The sequence below is a fragment of the Cicer arietinum genome, chromosome 1 (assembly GCF_000331145.2).
Source record: "Cicer arietinum cultivar CDC Frontier isolate Library 1 chromosome 1, Cicar.CDCFrontier_v2.0, whole genome shotgun sequence".
Classification (NCBI taxonomy): domain Eukaryota; kingdom Viridiplantae; phylum Streptophyta; class Magnoliopsida; order Fabales; family Fabaceae; genus Cicer; species Cicer arietinum.
In genome coordinates, this window is record NC_021160.2 from 31,323,644 (window position 1) to 31,338,115 (window position 14,472).

The following is a 14,472-nucleotide window of genomic DNA, read 5'->3' on the forward strand; positions in this document are numbered from 1 at the left end:
TTAGTTGAAAAGTCTTCAAATTAAGAAACAAATTCACTCTCAATTGGGCCCATAGTTCTACGCTCATCTGATACTCTACTATAGTGCACTAGAGTACTGCAACAACTTGTAGCATATTCCCATATTTCTCTTGTAGTTATTCCTTGCACAAATAAATACAACCCAACAAAATTATCCTTATTTAATAAAAATACACTAGCACTTAATTAATTAACTAACTACATCTACTTATGCAAATAACCTTTTACATTAATTCAAGAATGTCACAAATTCAAACTAAAAATAGATGCAATTACTCATATTTCTAAGAATTATCACATCATAAAGGGACGATAGACAATTTAACTTGGGTAAATGAGAGATGTTAAAAGTTGACTTCTTCTTTATCTTGACTCAAAAGATTAATTTTCCTTAAAATATTGACCAAATGATCAAAAGAATCTTTAGATGCATTCTATAATATCCAAATTTTTTGAGACATTAACTAACAAAATTTTAAACGTAAAGAGACAAATTCATTTTTTTCCTAAGATTATATGAGATACTCATTTACTTTAAAATCAATTAATAACTTATTCAATTTTATTTTCAAAAATAATTAATCAGAGTATTCACAATTACAAATATTAAACTTAATGTGTAAAACAAAAAAAAACTCCTAAAGCCAAAACTCTTAGCGTTTTACTATCCAAAAATAAATCATAGTTCGTCGTAACTCTGAACGTTTGTGGAAAACTCCCCGGACAAGTCTAGCACCACTACAAAAGTATCTCGGAGTGTTTAACTATATGTTCTTATGCTTCCTTGCATATCTCCTACTAGGTTGGCTCACAAAATTATTCTCTCGAGTAACATTACATTTGATGTTCTGTCAAATATAAAGGTCATCTCTAAATAACAAAAACAAAGCAAATAAGCATGCATATATTTATTATAGAAACAATATAAATAAATCATATAAATAAGCATCAAAGATACAAATCAACCAAACTGCACAAATCCTATGTGTTAGACTATATATCAAAACATAATTCCAAAATATCACCACCTCGTAGAGAAAAATGTTCCATATATCATTAGACAATTTTCCACCGGTAGATGAATGCTCTTCAGAGTTTCACTTTCATTACTCCACCGTTGAGTATTTTTCTGAATCACATTACCCTTTCGAGGAATTGTTGTCACGTACTCGCGACTAAGTACAAGCTACCAAGGCATGCATGAATGTTATCACATTAATTAGTAAAAAATAGACCACTCAACCAGAGCATCCACAAAAGTTTAACCCTGTCCTAAACAAACCTAGTTTAGACACAAAGTCATCACCTTAAGTAACCACCCGTTACCAATCAAAATACGCAAAATTCTTAATCTCAAAATATCACTCATAAACATATAATTTATATAACACCCATATTTTGAAGATAACGCATAAATAGAACCAATACATAACATCACAATACATTTATATCACATATAATTCAAGTAGAAAAACAAATGGAGTGATGCCCTTACTGTTATAAGTGTCGTTATTAAAGTTCATACGCAACACTTTTGACTCCAAATACGTTACACCTTCACAATTAGTTTATTACTCACTTAGTGTCAAAACTCATCTATCCCTAATTCCTATTCAAGGTTTGGTGTTTGAAACACCCTGAATTTTTTGATCCAAAATAATACTTAAAAATACTTATAGCTTAGAAAAATTACGAATTTTTTTTTTAAGTAAGAATACCTAAACTACTATTCATTTATATTTAGTAAATCCTAAACCCCAAAATAATATATATAATAATTTATATAATATTTTTACTAAAATTTGCAACGGATAAATAAAAATCCGTTCAAAAGAAAAGAAACTTTTATGAGTTATTAGGATATCACGCTTCTCAAAATACAAATCTTCTTCAAATATTGACCATATCTTCTTTTCAACTTGGTCAAAGATTTTCTTCAATTATAAATATGAATCAAATCTTATTTGAGATTTTTTTCTATTATAAATCTGAATCAAATATTATTTTATATATAAATGTGACAAACCTTTTCGGGAGATGTAACTGATTTGTCCTTGGGAATCTTTTTTTCGAGGGCAACAAGGTGTGTGGGCCATGCCACGTAACTGCCAATAGCGTCGCTTAAGAACTTCATATCTCCATCGTTGTCCGGTATGGGCAACGGTGCAGTTGGTTCGAAAGCAACCGTAGGCGATACTTTGACATGGCCCGCGGGGATCGGAATATTGTGCAATACTTCTCCCGAAGTATTGTGCAATATTCCTTTTCCCACCTTCCGTTGAGTCGGCGAGGACAAGTATAGGACACATGTAGTGACACCCTACATCAATAGTTAAAACATAAGTACAGTTAATATATAAGTTTGTTTAATACATAAGTAATTACATAAGCAAGTAAGTAGTAAGTAATTAATTACCTCGGGAATACTCTTCAAACCGACGTTGCAACTCCCGGTTTCACTCTCCATTTGTATTTCAGGTTGGAGCTGAACCGGAAGTTGCTTGTCTTTATTCGTATTCACCAAGAGTGCCACTTGCTCCGATAAGATTCTGAGCTTCTCTAATACTTCCTCGTTGGAAGGTTTTTGGCGCTTCTCTTGAGGAAAAAAGCTTTTGGGAGTTACGCCAAATCCTTTCCCCCTCACTCGACCGGAATACTCAGGGACATTAAACACTTTCCCAAGAATGTCCCTGCACGTATCCTTGTTGCCCTCTTGAGTTTCAGAACTTTGTTCAATAGTTTCCTAAAATACATGTAACATTAAAAAGATAAGTTCAATAGCATTTTTAAAATACAATATTAAAAAATATTAAAGTGATAATATACTTACACAAAGTTCTACAACTTTCTTGACATTTTCATTATCAACCACTCCTTCTTTGTTAACACGCGCTTCCTTCCATAAGATATGACGACCCAAGGGTTGATCGGCTTGGGTGTCTTTTCTCTATTCGTTAAAATCATAAACAAAATAATACAAATTAGTTACACACTATAGTTTATAATACAAATTACAAGTGATGTTTAATTACTTACAATTTTTTGTTCAAGGCGTGCATATCCCATACGTGATTTCTTGTATGGGTGTTTTGGGTTGCTTGCCCGTTCGCGATTTGCCTTACTAATATTCTATATAAAAAAAAAATAGCAATTGTGTAAAAATTTAAAATACGCTACGAATATGAATAATAAAACACAAATGCTAATAAATTAATCACTTACGACAAACGCCGGGTCAGAACGTTTGGAAACAAATGCACTCCATTCATCCTTTGATATATAATGTTGATATATCTTTGGAGGTTCAGCATTTGTGTTTCCTTCTCTATCTTTTAGATAGAAATTTGAGAGATGGGATCTAAATCCACGATGGATTTTCCCAGCAACTCTCAAAACATATGACTTTCGTTCCTCATCAAGAACAAAAGTGGTCTGCAATGAAAACAATTATAAGTAATGTATTTTACAGAAAAAAAATTATAAATGACAAAAGAGTAGATCAAAATATTTACTTGAATGTCATTCCAGATGATATCTTTGGCATCCTTCAACGCCTTATCTCTCCAGTTGTCTATTGTTATTGGGACATTTTGACGAACAACAGCCCCAATGTAGCTTACAAACATGGAGCTGTTGGGGTCAACTGGCTGACCACTCTCGTTCCAGCCAACCTAATAAACTCATATAGTAAGTACATGCCCTAAACCCTAAAAAAAGATAAAAAAACACACAGCAAACAGAGTATATATAGTATACCTCAAATTTAATGCCACTGCTCCGTGCTTTAATCACCCTTTGCATGATAGTTGCACCACGTTTGACTTCTTTTTCGTAAGTCTTAGAGGTGCCAACTTCTTCATTTTGAACTTCTAAATCTTTGTTTGTATCCATTTAACTACAACAAGTTCAACATGCACTTTAGTATAACATCAACAAGCTCAACATGGATCATGCATTATTATAAACAAACTCAACATGTATCAGTATATCTTAAAAAAGCTCAACATGCATTCTAATGATTACAAAAATTTAATAACATCAATACCTGAATAATGATGGTTCGAAGAAAGACGAAATGCAAAGAAAAGAGGGTTTGCAGAAAGTTCACAGAAATATGGTTCACAGAAATACGGTTTGAAGAAATACGTAATGAGGGTTACGTATTTCAATGAAAATATATTGTGTGAAATGGGAGAGATGATCTTGGATGGAAATAAGGTTCGAAATGAAGGAGATGATCGTGGAAATAAGGTTCGTAAAGGACGGGATGATAGGGTTTGCAAAAGAAGAGAAGAAATGAAGGTTGAGATGAAGGTTACGTAATGAAGAGGAAACTGAAGAGGTAACTGTTATATATACGTAACACTTTTACAGCGCTTTTTATAAGCCTTTTACAGCGCTTATTTTGTAAAGCGCTCTAAAAGGCTTCTTTAGTTAAATTTTTAAAAGGCTCTTTTACAGCGCTTTTTTCAAATAAGCGCTGTAAAAGACCTCCGTGTGTTATTATGTTATTTGAATGCCTTTTACAGCGCTTTTTTCAAATAAGCGCTGTAAAAGACCTCCGTGTGTTATTATGTTATTTGAATGCCTTTTACAGCGCTTTTTTCAAATAAGCGCTGTAAAAGACCTCCGTGTGTTATTATGTTATATGAATGCCTTTTACAGCGCTTTCACACATAAGCGCTCTAAAAGGCTTCTTTAGTTAAATTTTTAAAAGGCTCTTTTACAGCGCTTTTTTCAAATAAGCGCTGTAAAAGACCTCCGTGTGTTATTATGTTATATGAATGCCTTTTACAGCGCTTTCACACATAAGCGCTCTAAAAGGCTTCTTTAGTTAAATTTTTAAAAGGCTCTTTTACAGCGCTTTTTTCAAATAAGCGCTGTAAAAGACCTCCGTGTGTTATTATGTTATTTGAATGCCTTTTACAGCGCTTTTACACATAAGCGCTCTAAAATGTCTCTTTATGTTAATTTTAAGAGGCTCTTTTACAGCGCTTTTCCCAAATAAGCGCTGTAAAAGACCTCCGTGTGTTATTATGTTATATGAATGTTTTTTAAAGCCTTTTACAGCGCTTTTCCACATAAGCGCTCTAAAATGTCTCTTTATGTTAATTTTAAAAGGCTCTTTTACAGCGCTTTTTCCAAATAAGCGCTGTAAAAGGCCTTATTGTTTTTGTGTTTTGTTATGTTATGTTATTTTTTAAACAAGCTCAACATGCATGCAAAACCCACATAGTAGTAACTGGTCACCACAAAAATCCCTTCCTCTTCACCAAACTCTTCTCCTTTTATGCATCTTCTTCACAAACATCAAAGCTTACTCTTTCACAATTCAATCTCCACCTCAACACCCTTTTTATCTCTTTACATTCTCTTTCCTTCTTAAATCGAAACTTAATTGGTATTCAGGATCATTGCCATGTTGCGAAAAATGGGTTTGTGTCTGGTGTTTTTGGGGATTCCCATGATGCGTACAAGGTGTTTGAAGAAATGGGTTTGTGTCTGATGTTTTTTGGATTCCCATGATGCGTACAAGGTGTTTGAAGAAATGGGTTTGTGTCTGATGTTTTTTGGATTCCCATGATGCGTACAAGGTGTTTGAAGAAATTAGGTGTCTGATGAATATTATTTTTAAAGCTTTTTTACAGCGCTTTGTCAAATAAGCGCTGTAAAATGTCTTTTTTACTCACTTTCAAAAGAGTCGTTTACAGCGCTTTGTGTGAAAAGCGCTGTAAAAGGTATAAAACACTCATTATTTTATTTTTAAAAGGATCTTTTACAGCGCTTTTTAAGATAAGCGCTGTAAAATGTCTCTTTATTTTATTTTTGTGTTTGGTTTATTTGGGTTGGGATGACATTAAAAACATTTTTATCATTGTTTATTGGATTAAAAATATTGTTATCATTGTCTTTATCACAATACTTTAGGAGATGATGAATTATTAGAAATGAGTATTCTGAAGAATCTATATATATATATGCACTGAGCAAAAGAGAATCTCTCTATTCAGTTCAGTTCAGTTCATGTAAATTACTAATTTATATTCAGTTCAGTTCATGTAAATCAAGCTAAATATAAAACACTCATTGTTACATGAACTTGGTATAAAACACTCAAATCAAGCTAAATATAAGCAGAAAATAAATTAATCAGAAAATAAATTAATCAGAACTTAGTATAAAACACTCAATTCAGATTACATGCATATTTACAATAACACAGTTCAGATTACATGCATAGCTTATATAAAACAATTAAACATATATATACATTAAGATGCCCTTCTTCTTTTCCTGGTGACATTCACATTTGTTTGTCCATTTACAATACGAAACGATGGATTAATCCAAATTCCCTCATCATGATCATCTCTAAGATATAAACCATCATCAGTTGAATCAATTTCATGTGGTTGTTGTGATGTTGCAAATAAAAGATCATTACCAACATCTTCATCATTATTGTTATCATCACTTATTTTATTGGTCGATAGGACAACAGACCATTTATCATTAGAAGGATCAGTGACATAAAACACTTGTTGAGCTTGCGACGCTAAAATAAAAGGCTCGTCTTTGTATCCCACCCTATTAAAATCGACAAGCAAGAATCCTGACTCATCAATCCGAACGCCATTATTATTATCGACCCACTTGCAACCAAATATGGGAACACGAAACATTGTGTAGTCTAACTCCCATATGCGCTCGATAACCCCAAAATATGATAGATTTGCATATATTGGGTTTTTGTCTTTTGCACTTGAGACATGCATCGCTTCAGCTACGAGAGTGACTCCACTATTTTGCATAGTGGTCTGATCATCTTGTTCTTTGGTATAAAATGTGTAGCCGTTAATAACATAACCAGTGTAAGAAAAGACATGTAAGCTCGGACCATTTGCTAGCCACCTCAATCTATTTGAAATTGATCCGGGGTCTATATCAAATTTTGACATTATGTGATTTTTTAACCATGTTACAAAACTTCGATTGTGCTCTCGAGTTATCCAATTTTGATTCCTATTCATGTTCAAACGAGATAACTGATCAATGTGTATTGTAACATACGGTTGAACCTCATCATCATTGTGCAGAACATACAATTGTGCCTGCTCCCATTCTGTCCTTGATATAGTCAGTAGTCTCCTTCCAGTTATCCCTTCTCCTGATAGTCTTCCCGAATGACGAGACATGGGAAGCCCTATGGATTCAACATTGGACAGATATTCAGTACAAAATTCAGCAGCCTCTTCAACAATGTATCGTTCAGCAATACAACCTTCTGGTCGACTTCTACTTTTTACGTACCCTTTTAATATTTTCATATATCGTTCTATCGGATACATCCATCTCATATAAGCTGGCCCACAAAGTTGTGTCTCCTTAACCAGATGAACAGTAAGGTGAACCATTATATCAAAAAACGATGGTGGGAAATACATTTCAAGCTCACACAAAGTAACAACAATTTCCCTCTGCAATGTCGGTAATTTCTGAGGGTCGATCACTTTACTACAAATTTCCCTGAAGAAGAAACATAATCTAGTTAAGGCTAGTCGAACTTTTTCAGGTAAAATGGAACGTATACCTATTGGTAGCAAATGCTCCATTATAATATGACAATCATGGGTCTTCAAACCTTTTAACTTGAGGTCTTTCATACAAACCAAATTTTTAATGTTCGAAGAGTATCCTTCTGGAACTTTAACTTCGTGTAGAAATTTACATAAAACAATTTTTTCCTTTCTAGATAGAGTATGAGCGGCTGGAGGTAGATATGTGCGATTTCCTTTCTTTACTGGAGCCAGTTCATTTCTTATTCCCATATCGACCAAGTCCAATCTTGCATTGACGCCATCTTTAGACTTTCCTGGAACATTGAGTAACGTACCAATAACACTTTCAAATACATTTTTTTCAATATGCATCACATCGAGGAAATGTCTTACATACAATGACTTCCAATATGGCAATTCAAAGAAAATTGACTTTTTCTTCCACCCAGTTTTCACCAGCTCTCCCGCAAAAGGTTTGCCAAATTTATTGGTCAAACCTTGTACTTTTTCAAGTATTTGATATCCAGTCGGTGCTAAAGGAGCTTTACCTTCCTCTGATTTTCCATTGAATGCATTTCTCCACCCACGATACTGATGACTATAAGGTAAAAATCTACGATGTCCAAGAAACACATTCTTCTTACAATGTTTCAACCGCATCCAATTTGTACTCTCTTCACATATAGGACATGCACACTGACCTTTAATGCTATATCCTGATAAATTACCATATGCTGGAAAATCATTAATTATGCCGAACAACATAACCCTTAAATTGAAACATTCTTTCTTATACCCATCATAAACTTCCACACCTGTCTCCCACATACTTTTTAAATTTTCGATTAGAGGAGTCAAGTATACGTCGATATCATTCCCCGGTTGTTTGGGTCCAGAAATTAACAGAGACAACATCATAAACTTACGCTTCATACATAACCATGGAGGTAGGTTATATATTACCAAAATCACAGGCCACGTGCTATGTGAGATGCTTTGAAGACCATGTGGATTCATTCCATCAGTAGAAAGTGCAAGTCTTAGATTTCTTGACTCTATCCCGAATTCAGGATACTCGTGATCAATTTTTGCCCATTGTGGGGAATCTGCAGGGTGTCGAAACATTCCATCTCTAATTCTTTCATCTGCATGCCATGTCAAGTGTTTTGAATCTTCTTCACTGCGATACATGCGCCTAAATCTTGGTATTATAGGAAAATACCACACGACTTTTGCTGGAGTAGATTCTTTCTTCTTATATCGAGAGACATTGCATTTCGGACACGCCTTAAGTAGTTCATATTCGTTTCGAAATAAAATGCAATCGTTAGGACACGCATGAATCCTTTCGTAACTCATTCCAATAGAACACAAAATCCGTTTAGCCTCGTAGGTTCGACTGGGAAGTTCATTATCATCTGGCAACATATCTTTTATGAGTGTTAATAATTCCGTAAAGCTTTTATCAGACCATCCATTACTCGCTTTTAAGTTGTACAACTTTAATATCGCTGACAGTCTTGTGAATTTAGTACAACCATTATATAATTCTTTCTCTGCATCACTCAACAAACTTTCAAACATTTTAGGACAATCTCGAAGATCTTCTTCAACTGCTTTTGCAATCTCATCAACTCGGTCCGGCTCATATGTATCTGTATCGAAATCAGTTGAAGCATATGTAGAACTATTCTCAAAATTAATGTTTCCTTTTTTTTTCTCACCATGTCTTATCCAACATGTGTAGCTTTGATCAATTCCATTACATACTAGATGTCCTTCTAATTCATCTTCTCTAACACGTTTTCCAAAACAACATTTTAAACAAGGACAAACTACTCTATTTGGATCTTTTGCATTCTTCACTGCAAACTCAACAAACTCCTTCACTCCAATTTCATACTCTTTTGACAATCGATTGGCTGAAATCCATTTCCTATCCATATTATACCACCTATATAAATGCAGTAACAAAAATAATAAGCTTTCAAAACATATCAACAAGTTTCAAAAAGAAACCAATATCAACTAAAAATTTCAAAACAGAACAGATCATGTGGTATGAGTTTTTGACAATTTTTGACAATTTCAAAACATAACAGATCATGTGTAAAAAATATCTTAGACAACGTAGATGGCCGCACAGTACGTAGAGGATATTAGGGTTCGCAACGTATATAATTATTTGAAAGATGTATTTTACAGCGCTTGTGAAAAACGCGCTGTAATAGGTAGTTAAATTCAATGAAAGCGCATGTGTTTTACAGCGCTTGTGAAAAAAGCGCTGTAATAGGTAGTTAAATTCAATGAAAGCGCATGTGTTTTACAGCGCTTGTGAAAAAAGCGCTATAATAGGTAGTTAAATTCAATGAAAGCGCATGTGTTTTACAGCGCTTGTGAAAAAAGCGCTGTAATAGGTAGTTAAATTCAATGAAAGCGCATGTGTTTTACAGCGCTTGTGAAAAACGCGCTGTAATAGGTAGTTAAATTCAATGAAAGCGCATGTGTTTTACAGCGCTTGTGAAAAAGCGCTGTAATAGGTAGTTAAATTCAATGAAAGCGCATGTGTTTTACAGCGCTTGTGAAAAAGGCGCTGTAACTGATTCGCGAAAGCGCTTCCGTTTACAGCGCTTTTTTGACAAGCGCTGTAAAATCCTTATAACGTGATGCGCAAACGTTATATGACCTACTACATCGCTTGTTTTACAGCGCTTTACATAAAAAGCGCTGTAATAGGTTCCGTTATTTTTAAAATATAATTACAACAGCGCTTGTGTTTAGAAAGCGCTGTAAAATGGGCGCTGTTAAATGTCATTTCTGGCGTAGTGATATTTTCTTCAATTATAAATCTAAATCGAGTCTTATTTTAGATTTTCTTCAATTATAAATCTGAATCAAATCTTATTTTAGATTTTCTTCAACAACATGAATCTTCTTTCATACTCTGTGGAGTCAAATATATGTTGTTCTCATAAAATACTTTTGTTATTATCAAAACTCTAAGTATAAAACCAACTTGGTTCCAACAATATTTCATCGACTCAGTGAATTAGTTGTTGCTTTTGAAAACTCAAGTTGATTATTGTATTTTGCAAAAGTGTCAAAATAAGGTATGAGGTGAGAGTAAATTCGAATTCATGAGGGTAAAATAAGTGAGATGAACAAGAAAACCGTATTTTCCACAATTCATCTCAAGTTTGTTGTGTACGGCTAAAGCCTTTGAGTAATAATTGACTAATGAGAATACTTGTAATTTGTTGAGGTTAAAATAAGAATTAGAAACTTTTAAAAGGTTTTGTTAGATTTGATTTCGAAGATTGTGTGGTAGTTGAATTATTGCAAAATTGTGTATTTGACGTATTTTATACTTTTTGTTGGTTTATATTTATCATTGATATTGTTATATGATTTAAAATGTGATTACAATTGAATACTTGTATTAAAATTGATGTGATTTGTATGAATTATCTGATATTGTTATCTTTGAGTGAATTCCCTATATTGTTCAAGCTTGTGTATTATGATGATGAATTTTGAATGTAATGTACGACTAAGGAAATATGCAATGGCGATGTGTCCTGATTATTTATGATGTTATTGTCCATGACGAATGTCATGAAATGCATATTGTGGTTCATGGAATAGTGATCATGGTGCTCTTAATAAAGTATCCTAGACCAACTATGGGAGGAAAACTTAATGTTAGAGTATATGAACAAGTGGAGTGTTTTGATATCATATAGGTATGGTCTAAAAGTCAATGATTTCAGGGAAGTACTACTGAATGAGTCACATAAGTGTCTCGAGTTGAGGAGAGGGTCTTTGAGGACAAAGTCATTTTGACGTGTCCGTAAAGATAAGGCTATTTTGATGTGTTTGTAAGGATAAGACTATTTTGTCATGTTTGTAACGGCAAAGCCAATTTTAATGTGTCTGTCCACCCAAGTGGTGACTTAGTATCGAACCTTCTAAACGAATAATTTGTAGAAGAATGGTACCAAATTTTTGATGTTGTGGATTGTATTGATATTTTATTTTGATTATTCTTGTTAATTGTGATTTGATGTGATAAAATGTTTAATTAATGTTTTACGTGTTCTTCTCAATTAGTTTATACTATTACATGTTTTCGAATCTCACCCATTATTGCTTGTGGTCGGCACTTGCGAGACCACAACTATTTTAGGTTATCGGTCGGTGATCTATTCTCTGATAGGGGATACCGAGTGGGACTTATCTATTGTATTTTTGTCAAGTTTTAAACTAATTTATGTTTTGTAAACTCTTTGATCAATTGAGTTATTTTTAATATTTTATTCGAAGATAGAAATTAATTGTCTATAAGTTTTGAATTTATTTTGATGTTCCAAATATTTGATTAATAATCTATATTTAATATTAAAGGATTTTTAATTGAGAATTTTTATATAAACACTTTATGTGAGTGTGAATGTGGTTTCCTAAATTTTATATTTTTTAAAAAAGTTTTTACTTTATTTTGGAAAATATAACACCCCAAGTTTTCTATTTAATTAAATTGTTGTTATTAACATATAACATTGGTTGCTATTAGAAATTTTAATTTATTATTATATGTTCTATGGTTATCATTCTCGTAAGATAAGTTAAACATTTCAAGGAGAACAATTAGAATAAATTTAAATAAACAAGTATGATTGATTATGATGCTCAACCCAAGCTTATTGATTATGATGCTCTAGTGATTGAAGTAGTACTCAACCCAAGCTTATTGATTATGATGCTCTAGTGATTGAAGCTATTGGAGAAGAAATGTAATGGGTATTATAGTGTATGGACTTGGTTCGCAGACCAACAACAAACAATCAATTGCATCTTTGCTCGTCAAAATAAAATGATTGTTGCATTTGCTACACTTTTGATTTAATGGATTTGGATGAAGCCGATCCTTCTGCCGGTAATGCTACTCTTGGAAGCAACACAAATGAGGATAGACAAGCTCTTGAGTAATATTAATGACTTTGGAATGTAGAACTTAAATATTATTGAAAGTTTGATATTTTGTAGGCACCTTCAATTTATTACAATTTAACTTTTTGGATTTGGATGTATTGAAATAACTTTAATATTTTGTAGTTGTTTAGAGATAGATATTTATATAGATGGACCCATTGATGTTTAAAAATCGATTTGTATTTTGGTGTGATCTGAAAATGATAATATGAGATAATTTAATGTGCATTGAATTAGTTGCAAATTTGATAGTGTTGATAGTAGGGATTTTCTTATTAACTTATCACTTGAAATTGCATTATTTTGTGGTTACGTATTTGATTATTAATAAGTTTTATATAGTTGTATTCAATATATACCAATTGTATGTAAATCCATTATTTAATTTGCTAGTAAATAATTATCTAATTGAATCGAGGATCAATTAGCAAATTGTGTACGTGATTTATTTTTATAGTCAAGATTGTGTTTTTCTATACCATTGTTAATTGTTTTTAATAACGATTTTAATCAATTCCTATAGCATTATTAGAAATTTTCAAGAATAAATTAGGATTTTATACATTCTTATTCGTAACTTGTTCACCCCCTCTGGATTATAGAAAGTAATATCTCCTAACAACACCAATTGACTATGTTTGAGCATTCAAGAGGCACTACCATCTAAAAATGGCACTACAAGAAAACATTTGAATACCTACGGAAAATTAGCCACGGATCAGAATCCGTGGGTAAATTAGTTGTTACCCACGGAAAAACCGTGTGTATTGTTGTTTAAAATAAATTTTTTTTTTAATTAATTACCACGGTAATTCCGTGGGTAAAATTAAAAAATCCGTGGGTAATGAAAAAAAAAAATACAATCCTAACTTAAATTTTGCCAAAAATTTTCGTATTATTTTACCTACGGCTTATCCGTAGGTAATGTGTATTTTTTATAAAAAATTTCTGTTTAATTTTTTAAAAAAGGTCCCCAATAGAAACTAAATTAATTTTATTAATTTTAGTAGTGTTAACATAGGCTGCCTTCCAAAACCCAGAAATTTCTCAATACCCAGAAATTTCTCTTACCCAGAAATTGTAAACCCAGAAATCGCCTTCTTCCCTAACCCCTTCATACCTAGAAATCGCCTTCTTCCCTAACCCATACCCAGAAATCGCCTTCTTCCCTAACCCCTTCATACCCAGAAATCGCCTTCTTCCCTAACCCCTTCATACCCAGAAATCGGCTTCTTGTCCGAATCGCCTTCTTCTTGTTCGAATCTCCCTTGTCCGAATCGCCTTCTTCCCTCCCTTCTTCTTGTTCGCATCCCAAAGCCCGTGTCGTTCCTCCGCATCCCAAGTTCGAGCTGCTTCGCTTCGCTCCTTCTTCTTGTCCGAACCCTCCGCATCCCTGCTTCGCTCCACCGTGACGATCGCTATCTCTTAAGGTAAGTTATCTTCCTTTAATATCTTTTCATTTTCTGAAATCAATTTTTACTGAAATCGAGTCTTACTGAAAAAGCCCCAATTTGTATTGAAAACCCTAACTTGATTGCTGTTCATGTTCAATTAGGATAGTTAGGTACTGTGTTCATGTTTAACTGTTGATTTCTAGCATGTGTTAGTTCTTGTTCCATCTCGATCTCCATCATATATTTTTTAGAAAATCTGAATTTGAGGTTGTTTTGATTATTACGTTTACTAGCTGCTATCTGATTCTTCCATATTCAAACTATGTTTCATTAATGGAAGATGAATGCAACGTGTATTGTGATTTTTCACTGCTATCTGATATTGAATTACTTGCTGTTTTTGTTACAATCAAGTGAAGTGAGTTGTTATAGGGTTTAAGTTAGAGTTGCTCATAGCTTTAGAAAAGTTAGTTGCAGTTTTCTGTTATGGCAGTTAGTTGCAGTTTT

General features: G+C 33.1%; 1 protein-coding gene across 1 annotated transcript; it reads right to left on the minus strand.

The window, feature by feature from the left end:
- Positions 1-1,041: 1,041 nt before the first annotated feature.
- LOC140918854 (uncharacterized) lies at positions 1,042-13,962 on the minus strand. The gene is made up of 4 exons (XM_073363655.1): positions 13,780-13,962; positions 2,851-2,967; positions 2,437-2,763; positions 1,042-1,206 (listed from the first exon to the last, which is right to left on the minus strand). The coding sequence occupies exons 1-4, from the start codon at positions 13,960-13,962 to the stop codon at positions 1,042-1,044; spliced, it is 792 nt and encodes a 263-aa protein (XP_073219756.1).
- Positions 13,963-14,472: the final 510 nt, after the last annotated feature.

Excerpts from the sequence above, each read along its gene's own strand:
- LOC140918854 (XM_073363655.1), bottom strand. The coding sequence starts at position 13,962 with ATGCGGAGGGTTCGGACAAGAAGAAGGAGCGAAGCGAAGCAGCTCGAA. Across the intron at positions 2,764-2,850 it reads AGAAAGTTGTAGAACTTTGT|GAAACTATTGAACAAAGTTC; the intron begins GTAAGTATATTA and ends CATGTATTTTAG. Across the intron at positions 1,207-2,436 it reads GTTTGAAGAGTATTCCCGAG|CTTGTACTTAGTCGCGAGTA; the intron begins GTAATTAATTAC and ends ATGCCTTGGTAG.